The 17,851-nt window shown below is 39.3% G+C and overlaps 1 protein-coding gene across 1 annotated transcript in view; it reads left to right on the top strand.

Annotated features, from left to right (window-relative positions):
• The window catches only part of igdcc4 (immunoglobulin superfamily, DCC subclass, member 4), a 144,767-nt gene that overhangs the window by 113,980 nt on the left and 12,936 nt on the right, over positions 1–17,851 (top strand). The window contains exons 12-15 of the mRNA XM_060852974.1: positions 3,177–3,284; positions 3,550–3,724; positions 9,611–9,738; positions 16,082–16,252. Coding sequence (XP_060708957.1) covers positions 3,177–3,284; positions 3,550–3,724; positions 9,611–9,738; positions 16,082–16,252 — 582 coding nt within the window. The remainder of the gene's footprint in view (positions 1–3,176; positions 3,285–3,549; positions 3,725–9,610; positions 9,739–16,081; positions 16,253–17,851) is intronic.

Raw genomic sequence — 17,851 nt, 5'->3', positions numbered from 1 at the left:
ACACCCTTTGGCAAAAAAAAAGTAAAATCAAACAGAAGGTCCTACAAGAGAGATGGCAGAGTGATTCAGCATGAAACACCTTCCATGTAGCTGTTTCTGTGACCAGCAGCCTCAAGCCTGACTGACTGCTTTCACTGAAAAGCCAGAAAAGCTGAGCTGGGAGAACTGACCACTCCCTTTTCATTGTGCAAGTGTATTTTGTAAACTTAAAAGCTTCTTCAACCGATCAAGCTACACATTTCAGAACCTGTATCTCATAACACACTTATGGAAAAAACCAAGGACAGCACAACCTTGTTAAAGAAGCAGCATCATCACAATGGTGAATCAGAATTATCATGATATTTATTTCTCATGGTCTTGGAAGCTCTAGTCAGCCTGGTTTTTGAAATGCAAAGACAACACGGACTTGTCCTGTTTCATTCATCACATTGGTGTGCTGGTTCTGTTTTATGACACTACAGTGAAGTTGGGCTGTAGACTCACTTTACAGTGGCAGCACAATGTGATGAAATCTTCCAAAATTTCATTGAGTTGCCAATCCTGCGTGGTTTAACACTTAGCTGTAATTATACATGTGATGCATTATTTTATATACTTTTAAACCATTGTGTATGATAAATCAAATTTAATTTCTCAACTGGTTAAAACAGTTTTGATAGTTTGCAAAATTCTTGATTACTTTTATCTGGGAAATTCTATATCATAAATAGAATTAAAAGCAATATTGAAATTTGATATTTGAGTTTATTTCATTCCAAATAAAATGTAAAATCTTAAGCATTCTGCACTTATGAAACATTGGTATCCTACTCTGGATTGATGGTGTAAACATGCTCCTAAATTTAGTTTTATTTGAAATGAATTTCTTTCCTTCATTACAGTATTACAATTGAACTCGATGCACCACTCAGTGTGATAACTATAAATTGTATCATATGTTGCTAGCTTTTTCAACAATGCATGTTCCCCCTGCTTCAGTGCACTTAAATTGATCCTTATTGGCTCAGAGAGCACAAATGAAGATTATATCAGTTGCTTTCATTAGATCACAATTTTGCACTTCTACTTCATAAAATTAGTTCAGCAATGAAATGCAAAATGCTTTTGTTTTTGTTATTACACAGCAAAAATTAGTGTAGAGGAAGTTTTCCCAGCCCACTTTTAATTTAATTTGGATCATTTGCAGTGTCACAGATGTGAGTTGTACATTGAAGTAGCTGTAAGTAAAATACAATTATTTGTGCAACATGATTGGATTAGAGATAATGGATTAAAAAACCAGTGCAAGCTGATCGTTGATTTGGCATTTTAGAGACAGCACTTCTTTCTGTCTTGCTCGCTCTCTTTCTTTCTCCCCTCTTCAACCGCCCACCCAAAGGGAAAAAACAGGGCACGCAGAGCTAGAGAGAAATTGCTCCTCAGGACTAATCTGCAACTCATTAAACTTCGTGCACAGGCAGCTTGCCCCAAGGGAGGAACATACTTTGGAACATCTACCTTGCCAGTAGTAACCTCAGTTAAGTCCTGAGAATTGTTTGTAATGGGAGAGGAAGGGTGTTGATTGTAACTCCTGTGGATTCAGCAAACAATCCTGAACTTTCTGGCTCTGTGGGAAAGTGATTTTGTGGAAGTGGGGGAGGGAATTTTTCTGGAAACATGGCATTTGTTGGTTGTCACAAAACTGATGAATGATGTTTGGCAAGATAGGCCTGATGTCTTACCTACTCCTGACATGTCTAATTTGTGAAAGGGGCGGGGGGTGTGACTTTTCTTTAATCAATAAGTTAGTAATTTACGATGTCATTGCCTGTTTTCACCTCTGTTTGAAGAATCTAAATTGGCCTGCAAGCATTTAGCAGTAAGACTAGTGCCTTCATATATCATACATGTGCACTCCCATTCCAAACTGCCCTGCTTTGCATCCCATTCTACTATGAAATGCAGTTTTCCTATCTTCTCCAGGTGCAGTTCATACCCCAGTAAATTGTTACCATAAATGTGTCATATTTTTGCACTGTGACATGATAGTGGCAGCAATTTCTAAAGATGCATTGGAGCTTCAACTTTTTGCACTGTGATAATTACACACAGTGACATTTTAGGCAGTACTTCAAGAATATTCTTAAAATGGAACTTGTTATAATTAAGCATAAATATCAAAATCTATTCCGAGTGTTAACTTTGTTGAAACAAAGCAATAGTAAGGAGAGCGCAGTGGCTGAATAAAATCTTCCATTTCCCTTCTTAACTTTCAGCTCCAGAACCTGAAATAAATATATGATCCACATACAATATATAAGGTCAAATTTCGCCATAGGCTTGTCAAACACAATTTCCTTATTAAAGGAGATAACAAGCAGAGCAGATTCAGGAGAACTAGTGAATGTAATATGTGTGGTTTTCTGAAGGCATTTGAAAACCGGGTTATTCAAAATTAGGATCCTTAACATTTCAGGTAGTATACTAGTGTTGAGTGACTAGTCAGTAGAAAACATAAGGAATAAACCGAGCATTTTCTAGATGACAACGTGTAACTAGTAGAGTATCGTGCCAAAGGACAAATTCTTGGGCCTCAGTTTTTAATGATCTACACCAATAGCAAAGATGTCAGGGCCAGATATAATCTCTGACAGTAAGAAGAGGATACAAAGAGGCTGCTAAGAAACATGACCTAATTGATGAGTGGAGCATGCTGTATAGCCCTTATGACCTCTTCATGCTCATCTGTAGTATATTTGTGGAACCCCTTATCCCTTTATCAGCCGCCACTACTGCCTTCCGCAAGTGTTTAATGGTCTTTTCATTGCTGGTGCTGTGTACATTGAGGTGGTAGAGGACATGAGAGACTTTAAAGTGGAGGAATGGAATTGGCCCAAAACAAATGAATACATTTCCCTGATTCAGACGCAAAACCATTCACTGTGTAACTAATGTTTAACTGTGAAGTTCTTACATTTGACCCTAATATTGACTCCAGTTTTCCTGTTACATTTCTGTATCTGTCTCCTATATATGTGCTAGTTTCCTTCAGTTGAAAGATAGGCGTTCCCAGTCATTTTAATGCAGCTATGTTCAGTTGTATTGATTACAGTGACGTAAATTGTGTCAGTGGCAAAATCCTCTGGTTTATTTCTTCAGAAAACTTTATTGGATTTATCTGTTTCCTCATTTAGTTTCAGACCGACTTTATGAAATTAAGTTGATTGCATTCAACAAACAAGATGATGGATATGCAGCAATATGGAAAGGAAAAACTGAAAAAGCACCGGCTGTAACCTTAGGTGAGCACCTTTATGAGAAGGTGTATGTTAACTGTTTCAAAGCAAAGGCAAAAGTGCTCTAACCATTACCCAAGAACATGTAGCTTTATCATTGTGCAAGAGCACTGTTTACTTGGAATTTTCTCATGTACAACTTTGGGGTGAGTCAATAGTATTTTCTATAGTTCTGCAATCAGTTACATTTCTAACCCTTAAACGATCTATAACTAAATACTAAATCGGAATGTGTAAAAACAATATATGTGATTACATCTCTCTTTTTCAGCACTCCCAGTAGTGCTACCACCTCCAACCCAGCTTCGTGCAGAATCCAACAGTTCTAGAGCAATTTGGTTACACTGGACCCGGCCACCGTTCACTACAGTCCAAATCGCAAATTATACTGTGCGTTGCAGTCCGTCAGGGCTCAAAAATGCTTCTCTTGTGATGTACTTCACAAGGTGAGTTCAATTAACTATTTCCTAAGTTGGTTGGAATTGATTACAAATGAATAATTAGAGTTTAGTCAACATCCTAAATAATGCCTGAAATTCCTTTCTCACTTAATTTCCAAATTTAGATAAATAGCCTTGCTAAGTTGAAATAGACTCTGGGTTATTTGAATAGTCACACTTCAAGCTTCAAAGAATACAAACTCTTATCCATTCAATTCTGTCCCACTGGCGGCATGCTTGTTACTGCTATCTTTTTGGTCACTCTCTGATTCAAATTCCTCTGGATAAAGCTTGCTGTTAGCCACTTTGACCCCATCTATTTGGACCACTTGCTTTAAACTCATTCAGCTTCTTTGTCCGGAGTGGTCAATGGCTTATGAGCAGCTGCATTTACCTGCTCTTTCAGGGCATGAGACTCTGCTACAACACTTGGTTTGCGAATCAAGGCCTAATAGCATTGAATTTGCGGTTTCAAATTTTCGATCTTATCAATCAACATTTTGACTTTGCTTTATTCGCTAGTAACTTCATTCAGGGTCTCCCCACCTTCATGGTCCCTTTTGTTTCAATGTCCAAAATTGTAAGTTCTGTTTAGTGAGTCTAAACATTTCTCTGCAAAGTTGCTTTAAGTGACGGGCTTGTGGGCATGTCTTCCTCAATCCTGAGATCCACACATGGTTTCACATTCCAGTAATTATTTCTGCCATTGAGCTTGCTGAAAACTTTTCTCCTGCTGGTGCTGGTGTGAGTGGTTCCAGTTTTAAAATGGAATGATGATCCTCCTTTCTGGTTTGAATAAACTCCATTTTCCTCAAAGGCATGTGCTTATATCCAACTACTGCCACAGTGATATGTTGATACTGGTACTGTGTTTTAATAATCACCCTCTGTATTCATATCCTTCAAAGATTGATCAGTTCAATTCCACTAGCTGCTTGCAACAGAAAAAACCTGGATTCACAACTGCAGATCAGTTCCTACTAGTTCTCTTATGCATTACATACTACTTCAGATGCAGCTGTGAAAATATTCTCTGCTGAAATACTCAACAGTGGGAGATGGTGGCATTGTAGCAATGTCACCGGACTCGTAATCCAGAGACCCAGGCTAATGCTGTAGGGACAGGAATTCAAATCCAACCACAGTAGTCAGTAGAATATGAATTTAATAAAACTAGAATTCAATGCAATTCACAGTAATGGTGACTCTGAAACTAATCAATTGTAAAAACACGTGCTTTACTATGTCCTTTAGGGTAGAAAATCTGTCATCCTTATTTGGTCTGACTTATTTTTGAATCCAGGCTGACTACTAAGTAAATGACTATTAACTGCCTACTGAATTGTTTAGGAAGAAGCTCAGTGCTAGAGCATCTGGGGTGACCAACAAATGTAGACCTTAATGATGCCCATATCCAATGAAAAAGAAACATAACTTTAGTTCCTAGTTTTAATATAGAACTTTACAAACAATATATAACAGACTTCGCGTTTCTCTCTCCTTTCAAATGTTGAATCATTAAAGGACTAGTGATATTTATATAATATAAAGCAATTCTTAACACCATCAATATAGTCTTGTTGAAGCTATTATTTGGGTTTGTGTGGTGAGAGGGATTGGAGGTGCAGCAGGAGTCCACCAATTTATACATTGGACAAGCCTGAGATGTATCCATGAAGATTTGGCTAAGGATTAAAATTCTCAGGTGTTTGTTGTAGAAGCAGCAGGCTCCTTTCAAGTAATGTCTGCTTTTAATAGAACTTAAAGAAAGTTGTGGATGAAAAAAAATCCATTCTGGTAGACATTCAGTACAATTTTGGATGGTGTGTTGTGAGTTTCCTCCTGATTCCTGCTAAGGCACAGAATCAGTAAAGGTAATTTTTGAGTGTTGAGCACTCCCACATGGCTGAAGTATGTGCCTTTGTATATGGTTGTTTGAGCATCTAGCTTGTTTCCTTCTTTATGGATTAGAGTTCCAATATTCTGGAAAAAAATAAATGATGTCAGTACTCTTCAGCTGGTGTTGATATTGAGTCATTCACACCTACATGATGGCTTACTCCCAAGCTGAGGAAAGATGAATGGCCCCAAAGGAAATACAGAAATATTCTTTGCTTGCATCAGCAGCCATTTCAGTGTTCAGAGTATGGCCAGTGACTTAGCTGGTCAGACAGAGCTTCAGGATTTGTCTATGCGTATGCTGCTGTTGTCACCACATTACATGTGCATTGATATCAAGAGATGTGCAGATGCCTTAACTTTATTCCATTGTGTTTTTGAAATTTACAAGAACTCTTGTGCTGCTAATCTACAGAGCTTCCAAGCCAGGAAATTCTGGATAGTAATCTTAAAATTGTTAGAACTAAGAAACTTAGGCCATCAAATTCATGAGTGGTTCGTGCTGTCAGACTCAGAAAGGAATTGTAAAATTATCTCTACAGTTCAAGTGAAAAAACTGAGAAAAGCCAGTTAAGCAGAAATCAAGCTGAATCTCTATATTGGATTGTTTTGGGAACAAGGTTAAACTTTGTTTTGATGGTTATGTTAAGAGCTTTCTAACTGTTCTCTATATGTAACTTTATTCATCTCTTTTGTGTGATATATCTATGTTCTGTGGTCATCACGATAACCAAATTGCAAAATGACAAAAACATATGATCTGTCAAGCCAGATTCCAACTGGGGTCTGACTTGTCCAGTATTACCATCAGCTGGGATCACAACACTGTGAAATAGGAAGTTAAATCTATGCTAATGTGTGTGATACCATTGTCTTGTGATGAGAAATGGTTAACAGTAGATATCAAACTGGATTAGGATAGTCTGATCACAATTGTCAAAGCAGAATCTCTTTTCTGATGTCTAAAGCAAGAGTGTACTTGCCAGGCTGAAATTATTTTGTGAAAGATGCACAATACATTTTTAAACAAAGAAAGTTTGTAATTCCTGTAGATATGATATAAAGCAGGCCGTATTAAAATTTTAAGGCATCTACAAAGAAAGAATACAGGCTTGGAAGTGTTAGATGTGTATTTTTTAAAATCATTTTAAATTCTTTTTTTGTTAGTATGCATCAATGGAGTATTTTCACTCCCATATAGTAAGGAAATCTTCATTTGACTTTGCCCCATTCTTTTGCTTTAATGTCAGTAATTATTGGGGCCTGAAATCTTGTTAAGTGAGTTTTGGGAAGATTTGTAGTTCAGGTTGAGACTTTGTTCGCTGATGCTGGAAAGTTCATTTTCAGATGTTTCATCACCATACTAGATAACATCATCAGTGAGCCTCCGGTGAAGCATTGGTGGTATGGCCTGCTTTTTTATTTGAGTTCAGGTTTCCTTTGGTTTGTGATGTCATTTCCTGTGGTTGTCATTTCCAGTTCTTTTTCTCAGGGGGTAGTAAATGGGATCCAAGTGTTGGTTGATAGAGTTCCAGTTGGAATGCCGTGCTTCCAGGAATTCTCATGAGTGTCTCTGTTTGGCTCGTCATAGGATGGATGTGTTGTCTCAGTCGAAGTGGTGTCCTTCCTTATCTGTATATAAAGATGCTAATAAGAGTGGGTCATGTCTTTTTGTGGCTAACCGACAGAACACCCATGGGATCTCCAATATCCGGGTTTTAGCAGAGGCAGTTGTACAGAGACTCGAACAAACAGCTCTGCCAACCATCCAACCCAAACTTTGAGTCCCCTACATGGATGACACCTTTGTCATCACTAAAAGAAACAAATTAGAGGAAACCTTCAGAACCATCAACAATACCCTTACTGGCATAAAATTCACTAAAAAGGAGGAAAACAACAACAAACCATCATTCCTAGATGTCAGAGTAGAGCGAACAGCCAATGGGGAACTTCAAACCAGCTTCTACAGGAAAACAACATATACAGACCAAATACTGAACTACAGAAGCAATCATCCCAGCATCCACAAACAAAGCTGCATAAGAACATTATTTCAACGAGCCACCACACACTGCAGCACAGAGGAACTGTGAAAAACAGAGGAAAATCACCTATACAGTGTATTCAAAAAGAATGGGTACCCATTGAACACAGTCCACTGATTTCACAGCAACAAACTCAAACAAGCAGACAAAACGCATCCAGAAACCCGAGCCATTCTCCCCTACATCGAAAACATTGCAGAAATGACTGCCAGACTACTCAGACCTCTTGGCATCATGGTAGCCCACAAACCCACCAACACACTAAAACAGTAGCTAATGAACTTAAAACACCCGATATCGACAACAAGCAAAACTAATGTAATTTACAAAATACCTTGCAAGAACTGTAACAAATACTACATTGAACAAACAGGCAGCAAACTAGCCACCACAATAAATGAACATCAACGAACCACTCTCACTAGTATCTTTACATGCAGGTGAGGAAGGACACTTCATCCATCCTAGGACAAGCCAAACCGAGACCTGCACGCGAATTCCGAGAAGCATGGCATTCCAACCGGAACTCTCTATGAACTAACACATTGACTTGGATCCCACTTACCACCCCCTGAGAAAAAGAACAGGAAATGACATCACCACCTGAAATGACATCACCAACTCAAGGAAACCTAAACACAAATAAAAAGCGGACCATACCACCAGTGCTTCACCGGAGGCTCACTGATGTTGCCTAGTATGGTGACGAAGCATCTGAAAACAAACCTTTCAGCAGAGTGAGTAAGCATATATCCAGAATCATGTTAAGTGTCATGAAATTCATTTTATTGTACCTAACTGCATTTGTCATTTTGGCACAACCTTTCCCACTCTTAACTTGAGACCTTTCTCTGTGCTGCACTGTTGCTCACTGTCTGCATCAGGGCACCTTGATCTTTCATGGCCCAGACTGACTGCCCTCAGCCACGCTGCATTCTCCCTAGTGACTTTGACACCCTGCAGAGTCCACCTGAATATGACACAGCCATCCCTCTCAGCTGACCACAGGACCCCAGCCATCCAGAATCTGTTGGCTTGCAGGCACTGATCAATACCAAGCTCAGCACCCCTGTGCTGCTGTACCAGCCACAAATTGTAATCTGAGCTTAGCCATGTCTAACACCTGCTGGTCATGAGGTGGAGGATCAAAGTGCCACAGCTAGCCAAGAGGAATAGCCCACTGAGTGATCGCCTGAGTTAATTGCAGAGGTATTGACAGCCAGAAAATGGGGGGAAGCCATGACACCTTCCCGCTCTCTCTCTTTTCCCCCCCACGCCCCCCCCAAAAAAAAATTCCACTATGCAGCAAACACAGTACAACCAGAAGTGACAGTCCTGGCAGTGATTCTGGGCCCAGTGAATAAAGAGCACTCTCCCCCAGTACAGACCCTGAGCAGCATTGACCATGGAATCACAGTTGAAGGATCCCATTCAGGAGAAACTGTAAGTAGCACTTTTGTATAAAAATGTTTTATAGTTGATGGAACTGCATTTTGAAGTGCCGAACTTGGAATGCAGATAATTCAGTGGGCAGTTTTGTACACAGCAATGTGGTGATGACTAAATAATTTGTTTTGGGAAGTTGATTAAGGGGTTAATATTGGCTAGAATATTGGGCATAACTCCCCTACTGTTCTTCAAAATATGGCCTTTTGTGTTCACCTGAAAAGTAGAAGAGGCCTGACTTCTATCTGCTTGTCTGAAAGAAAATACCTCCAATAGCATGTCACACTCTCATTATTGCAGTGGAGCTGTCAGCTCAGTTTTTTGCTCAAGTATTGGAATGGAACTTGAACTCCCAACCTTCTGACTTAATATGGGAGAGTGATACCAATTGAACTAAAGTGTAAAAGGTGTAATAATAAAAACACTTTACATTGTGTGTCTATCAATACTTGCATGTTAAAATTCCTTTCCAGCATTCAATCTTTTTGGCTATTTCTAGCTCTGAAGAAGAGATTTTTATCACTAGCCTGAAGCCATTTACCAGATACGAATTTGCAGTCCAGTCCAATGGAATTGGTGTTGATGGACCTTTCAGTGGCATTATAGAGGGGCTGACCTTGTCTGACAGTGAGTACAATGATTTTACATTATTAATGATATGTTTTATAATTACAAATAATGCTCCTGAGTTTATATTGGTAATTCCTAAGACAGGCTTCAATCTTGGGTTAATTAGGCAATGGCCCACAGTTTGAGAAGTGTTTAAGGATTTAAAGCTTCCCTGCAGCTGTTCACTGTCGGCTGGTAGCAACCCCCAGTTTGAGAAGCCCTCGTGTAAGATAAGTTGCACACTCACTGATTCCAATCTGTGGAGAGTTTGAGGCCAGTTTTCATCTTTGGGTTTAGTTCAGACCTAAAATGTTAAGAGCTGGTGCAAATCCCATCCAATAGCATTCAGTTTTCTGATATATACTGATTTGCAGAACAAATTAGTTTAAAGGCATAGGGGCAATTCAGGTAGGTTCTCAGATGGGATGATTCACAAAACTTTTCAGAAAAAGCTTTAAACGGCATCTCAACCCATTAATCTTGCCCAAGATTGAAAGGATGTATTTTTTAAAAATACAAGAAAAAGTAAAGAGAAAGGAAACCTTAGACATAAGTGATTTGGAGATGCCGGTGTAGGACTGGGCTGTACAAAGTTAAAAATACGCAACACCAGGTTATAGTCCAACAGATTTAATTGGAAGCACTAGCTTTCGGAGCACTGCTCCTTCATCAGGTGGTTGTCCACTGTTGGACTATAACCTGGTATTGTGTGTTTTTAACTTTAGACATAAGTGACAGTGTATGGAAAAGTCATGGAGCAGCTAGAACTCAAACTTCTCTTTTCTCTTTGAAGTTGAATTGGTTATGTGAAGTACTAGAAAGAATGGTTGCCCTCAGAAATTCTGCCATATCATTATCAGCATTATAGCATGCCTGCAAGTGAATACAGCTAATTTTCAGACAACTGCTGAAGACTGTTTCTGAGCTAGGCTATGATAAAGAAGGTCATGACAATCATTTTGCTGTGTCCCTGCTGGGCTTTTTTGTCTAGAGAACTGTATCAGAGTTTCAAAAATGCTGTCATGTTGAAGAATGTAGCCAATCAGGCAATATTGATTTGTGGTCATTTTGCCAATTTATTTTTGTGTAGTGCCATGTAGGATGTGACCTGCTGTGATTGGAATGCTTCTGAAAAATCTTTCAGCATATGTTAGCTAGACAGTCACATCTCACAATGATATCACTGAATGTTGTCTGATTGACTGCCTTGAAGAGAAGGCTCCACCAGCATGGTCTCTGCCAAAGTGAGATAATGACACCTGCATCTGAGTGCTGCAGGAAGATATGTCATTGACTCTTGCTCAACATCCCTCTATAGGTTGGCATTCTCCTAAAAGTCAGCTCAGAAGCGATCCACTGTGAATCTGATTGATCAGTAAATATTGTACACAAGTCTGAAAGAGAAAGCTGAAAATATGATCATAACCATAAGGTGTAGGAGCAGAATTAGACAGTTCATCCAGAGACTGCTGTGCCATTCAGTGAGATCATAGCTGATCTGATAGTTGCTGAAAATGTGTTGCTGGAAAAGCGCAGCAGCTGAAAATGTGTTGCTGGAAAAGCACAGCAAGTCAGGCAGCATCCAAAGAGCAGGAGAATCGACGTTTTGGGCATGAGCCCTTCTTCCCAATTCCTGTACTCAATACTCTGACCAATAAAGGAAAGCATACCAAATGCCTCCTTCACTGTCCTATCTACCTGCGACTCTATTTTCAAGAAGGTATGAATCTACACTCCAAGGTCTCTTTGTTCAGCAACATTCCTTCGGACTTTACCATTAGTGTTTAAGTCCTGCTAAGATTTGCTTCCTCAAAATGCAGTACTTTCCAATTATCGGAATTAAACGCCAACTGCCACTCCTCAGCCCATTGGCCCATCTAATCAAGATCCCATTGTACTCTGAGTTAACCTTCGCTGTCCACTACATTTCCAATTTTGGTGTCATCTGCAAACTTACTAACTATACCTCCTATGTTCATATCCAAATCATTTTTATAAATGACCAAAAGCAGTGGGCCCAGCACCAATCCCCCTCCTATCTTGCCTCCCTTTCTGTCCTTCCTATAGCATTTGTATCTGGAACATTAAGCTGCTAGTCCTGTCTATCCATGAGCCATGTTTCTGTAATTGCTAAGATCTCCCAGTCCCATGTTCCTAACCATGTCCTGAGTATATCTGCCTTCCCTGTTAGGCCTCTTGCATTGAAATAAGTGCAGTTTAATTAACTTTATCAGTCCTGCCTTGTTCTCTGCTTTGTCCCTGCCTGCCTTGACTATTTGACTTGCATTATTCTCAACTGTACCAGTCTCAGATTGATCTCTCTCTTCAGTATCATCCTGAGTCCCAACACCCTCCCTCCCTCCTCTTCCCCCCCCCCGCCCCGCCACTTACTATTTTAAATCCTCCTGAACATCTGTAGGAAATCTCCCTGCTAGTCTCTTAGTCCCCTTGCAATTCAGGTGCAATCCATCCTTCTTGTACATGTCACATCTACTCCAGAAGAGATTCCAATGATTCAAAAATCTGTTTCTTACTCCCATACACCAACTCTTCAACCACACATTCATCTGCTCTATTCTCCTATTCCTACCCTCACTAGCTCATAGCACCAGAAACAATCCAGATATTACTATCCTCAAGGACTCTTTAAAATTTCTGCCTAACTTTCTATATTCTCCCTTTAGAATCTCATCCTTTTCCCTTCCTATGTCGTTGATACCAATGTGTACAATGACCACCTGCTGACCCCTCTCCCCCTTGAGAACATTCTGCACCCTCGCTGAGACATCCTTGATCCTGGCATCGGGGGGGGCAACACACCATTTTGATTTTTCATGCTGGCAGCAGAAATGTCTGTTTGTACCCCTGACTGGAGAGTCTCATAACACAGTTGGTCTTTTGGAACCTGATGTACCCCTCATTACGTTAGAGCCAGCCTTGAGACCAGGAACTTGGTTGTTCATGCTACATTCCCCTGAAAGTCCATCACCTCCCCCTACATTTTCCAAAACAGCATACTTGTTTGAAATGGGGATAGCCACAGAATGCTCCTGTACTATCCATCTATCAATCCTACCTTCCTTGAAGTTAACCCATCTACCTGACTGTATCTGCGGCTTTTGTCCCTTTTAACGGCCATCCATTACGTCGCCTACCTCTTGTAAATTCCTCATTGCCTCTAATTGTTGCTCCAATTGATCCATTCACTCTGTCAGGATTCACAACCATCAACATTTATTGCAGGTATAATCCTCGCTAACTCTTAACTCTCCTGAAACTCCCACATCTGACAAGAAGAGCATATCACTCCACTTAAAGCAATTTTGTTCCTTCCAATCTACAGATAGCGGGTCCAAAACTGTTCAGTTTTCCAGCTGTGGTGTGATTAATGCCATGCGTAGATTTAGCAATATTTCACTACTCTTGTACTATACTCCATTCCCTTTGAAGTAAAGGCCAGCACCTCATTTGCTTTCCCTATTACCTGCTGAACTTGATGCTAGTTTTTTTTGTGTGATTCATAAATAAGGACTCCCAAGTCCCTCTGTTCCATAGCCTTCTGTGAACTTTCTAAATTAAAATAATATTCAGTTCCTGTATTCTACCTGCAAAAGTGCATAACTACACATTCCCCCACATCATGTTGCATCTGCCAAGTTTTTGCCCATTAGCTTTTATACCCTTCTGGAACCTCTTTGTTTCATCTTCATGATTTGCCCTCCTGCCTATTGTCGTGTTATCTGCAAATTTGATGGTAGTATATAGACTTTCCTCATCCAAGTCATTAGTATATGTTATTTATCATTGTGGACCTGTGTCACACTGCTAGTTTCACATTATTATCCTGAAAATGCACCTCCCCCCGCCCCACCCAATTCCAACTCTGCCTTAATTAGCCTCTAATCATGCTATCATGTTGCCATCAAAACTCTGGCCTCTTATCTTAGTGAGTAGCCTAATGTACGGTATATCTGTCAATAAATTGGCCAGAAAACCTTTGTAATATGTGCCTTTTAAATCCTTTAGAAGTGTACCGCAGAAACCCTGACATCAGGTATTTATATGGATATTTATTGAACTTGGCATTTGGCATGAGGACTGGCCAGTGAATGGAAGAGAAGCTCCACATCTTTTTTAATGTTGAATTTAAACTCTGGACAGCTTTGCTGAAAACTTACAACATCATTCTAAATCCATAAATAAATTTGATTGGGGCTGAAATCAAGTAGGACTTATTTTCCATTTCAAGTCACAGTTTATAATATATCATAATTGCCTGTATTCTGGTCCACACTGGTTTAAATTAGTTGCATGCATTTCACTTTTTTGCACATGACTTTGCAGTTTTTACTGCTGGTTATTGAGTGGCTGGGATTCTAAATGGCATTTTAGATGGTCAGAACATTATGTTTCCAAGTTTACATGAGCATATCTCTAATAACCTAAAGGTAAACATGCAGGTTGAGTCCGTGATTAAGAAAACGAATGCAATGTTGTCACTTAACTCAAGAGAGTTGGAATATAAAAACACCGTTGTGCTACTGAGACTTTATAAAGCTCTGGTTAGGCCCCATTTGGAGAACTGTGTCCAGTTTTGGTCCCCACACCTCAGGAAGGACATACTGGCACTGGAACATGTCCAGCGGAGATTCTCACGGATGATCCCTGGAATGGTTGGTCTAACATACGAGGAGTGGCTGAGGATCCTGGGATTGTATTCATTGGAGTTTAGAAGTTTAAGGGGAGACTTAATAGAAACTTACAAGATAATGCATGGCTTGGAAAGGGTGGACGCTAGGAAATTTTTTCCGTTAGGCGAGGAGACTAGGACCCGTGGACACAGCCTTAAAATTAGAGGGGGTCAATTCAGAACTGAAATGCGGAGACATTTCTTCAGCCAGAGAGTGGTGGGCCTGTGGAATTCATTGCCGCAGAGTGCAGTGGAGGCCGGGACGCTAAATGTCTTCAAGGCAGAGATTGATACATTCTTGATGTCTCGAGGAATTAAGGGCTACGGGAAGAATGATGGTAAGTGGAGTTGAAATGCCCATCAGCCATGATTGAATGGTGGAGTGGACTCGATGGGCTGAATGGCCTTACTTCCACTCCTCTGTCTTATGGTCTTATATTTGTGCTAAATCCAGACTCTGTATTTCTATTTATTCATGGGATATGAGCATCATTGAGTGTGCCCGCATTTATTGCTCATTCCTAATTGTTGTGAAGAAAATGAGATGCAGTAGTGTTTGGGAAGTAGGAATACCCATAGTGCTATTAGGAAGGGAATGCCCAGGACTTTGACCAACAACAGTGAAGGAATGGCAATATAGTCGAGGTCAGGATGTTTCGCAGCTTGAGGGGGATATCTTGTATCTGCTGGTATTAGTGTTAAGCTTAGGATATCTGCTGCCACTGTCCTTCTAATTGATAGAAGTCGTGGGTTTGGAAAGTGATGCTGGAGAAGCACCTTCAAAGCTCCCATAAAATCTTAGATGCAGATAATGAAGGAGAAAAGCATTGAATAGTGTTTCAATAAAATCTTGCATTTTTTTTCTCAGTAAAAGTATTGTGTGGATTTCTGCTAATTTTTTAGGAGAAATACGCTTGTGCCTTGCATTTTTCAATGATATTGTGCATGCAATATATTTGCAACTAAACAAGATATATCTTCCAGTTGAGTGAATCCCAAGGAAAGTTTTAAATCAGAGTAACTCAATTGAAGGTTTATTTTTAATAATACGTTTATTGAATCTAAGGAAAGTTTTCTATAATAAGTAATCACAAATCTTGTGTCATCTAAAGGGTGTTTGGACCAGAAAACAACTTGACACCCGTTTGAAGTCAGAAACATTGAATCTACCTGTACATATTTATGTCCTAATGGTAAATTTCACATGAGGTCTCTAGCAGGCTCGTTTTTGACTTGAAGATAAGAAATTTAAAATTTCAAAGCACGTTCTTTTCAAAAAGGATTTTTGTTTTACACTCCATGTCATCACTTCAGGCCCATCACAATCTCTGTTCTGATAGTTATTATTCTGGTAAAGTATCCTACCTCTAAACTGTGTGCTTTTTCACAGCTGGAAATAACAAGGTAGATCAGGGTAACTTAGTGGTATCAAGTCAACTGGCTCAGCTCAAATGAAAATACTTATTCTGTTTCTCTAACTTCTGGAAGCATGTGTGACACTATCTTTTAATATTAAAATGGATGTATTACCAAGCTGCTTTTCATTCACTTTGTCTTGACTAATATCGGATAATGAGCAGAGTCAAGACAATTAATGTGAATTCTTAAACTTTTCTTTCAGTAACATATCTAAGTGCGTATTAGTTTCTTAACAGTTCTTCTTATTTTCAGAACCTTCAACTCCTCCATCAGACATGAAGTTGAATCCACTTAATGCCTATTCAGTCAGAGTTCGATGGCTGCCTCCAACTGAACCAAATGGCATTATAGTTGAATACGTTATTTTGTATAATGCAAACTACACACAACCTGATGACTTGTGGAATTCACTCACCAAGGAAGGTGATTATTGGGAAAGGTTGTCAAAAATGATTTTAAATTGAAAAAAAAACTTTTTTTATCTCCAATAAATGCTGATGTTCTATTATCTGAATGTGCCATAGCGTTGAGATCTAGGAGTGGTTATAAAATTTGATCTAGTTATTCTAATGCAATTGCAAGGTGAAGAACCCGTAAAAATATTGAGATCGTAGTTGATTAAACATACCTAGCTCATTCGATACCAATTACAATTCGATCAATTTTGTGTTTAAAGTTAACTAATTTACATACACATTTCTCTATGTTGGACTATGTCTCAAATTATTCAAATCTGATCAAGTCAAAACTAATTGAAATTAATTTAAATATTTACCTTTAAATATATACATATTGAATATGTCACTGTAGACATACCAGATCAAAGGATTGCACTTTCATTAGACAGAGACAACTGGCTTAACCTGAAGGTCATCCTGCCTCAGGCTAGGGGAGAGGTTACCTTGTATCTTTGTGGTTGCAGGTAGAATATGTTGTGTTAACTGATGACCAAATCATTCCTGATATCAAGGCTAAACTATTTGAGAGCTTCTTTTCTTTAGAGAAGGATATGCAATGATGTAATATCATTTATCTCTTCAAGACATCCTAAAAAAAATGACAGCTAGTGAATTAGTTTGGAATGTAGCCAAATGTGACTGTCAAATTAGAGATAGCAAACCAGGTAAGAAAAAAATACAAATAATCTGCATTCCTCGTGTTAGCTGAGGGATGAATGTAAATCAGGACAGTGATAAAACTCTTTAACTCTGCTTCGAATGATGTAGGAGTGATATTGCCATAGTCCCAGAGGACCATTGAACTGCTCTCTCATTAGAGAAAGAGGATGACCAGTGGTCACTTTAGCCTAAAGGTCACCATGCTTCAGGTGAGGGGCAAAACTGAGAAGGTGGATCTTCATGGTGATCTCTACCAATGTGAAAATTGAACCCATGTCATTCTGTATCGCAAACCAGCTGATAGTCAACTTAACCCTGGGTGCCTAGGAATGAGGTTGAAGAGTAACTTTCAGTAACATAGTGATAAATCTCTTTACAAAGCTATGGGTAAAGGGGAGAAAGTGAGGACTGCAGATGCTGGAGGTCAGAGTCAAGAAGTGTGCTACTGTAAAAGCACAGCAGGTCAGGCAGTATCTGAGGAGCAGTGAAATCAATGTTTTGGGCATAAGCCCTTCATCTGAAACGTTGATTCTCTTGCTGCTCGGATGCTGCCTGACCTGCTATGCTTTTCCAGCACCACACTTTTTGACTGTGGGTAAATTGTAGTCCACTCTTAATCAATGTAAAATTGTGGTCATTGTCTGTTATTTCTTGTTTCTGTAGTAACTCAAAAATTAGATTAAATCTTGGAATCTCAAGTTAACTTTTATTAATTTGAGTCTCCTGTCAATAAATTTGGGACATGGCCATTTGGCTGTCCAGCTTACAATACCTTCCTTCATAAGATTAGCTAAAATACTCTGAACTGCAGCAAGATGCACATTTTCAAAGTCCAATCTGCATTATCCTGTTATCAGGTTTGACTCTGCTTTTCACCAAAACTGAGTGAATGCAGTCTTACATG

Source organism: Hemiscyllium ocellatum, chromosome 39 (genome assembly GCF_020745735.1).
Source record: "Hemiscyllium ocellatum isolate sHemOce1 chromosome 39, sHemOce1.pat.X.cur, whole genome shotgun sequence".
Lineage (NCBI taxonomy): Eukaryota > Metazoa > Chordata > Chondrichthyes > Orectolobiformes > Hemiscylliidae > Hemiscyllium > Hemiscyllium ocellatum.
Note: the sequence above shows the minus strand (reverse complement) of the source record. Positions and strands in the feature narration are given on the sequence as shown.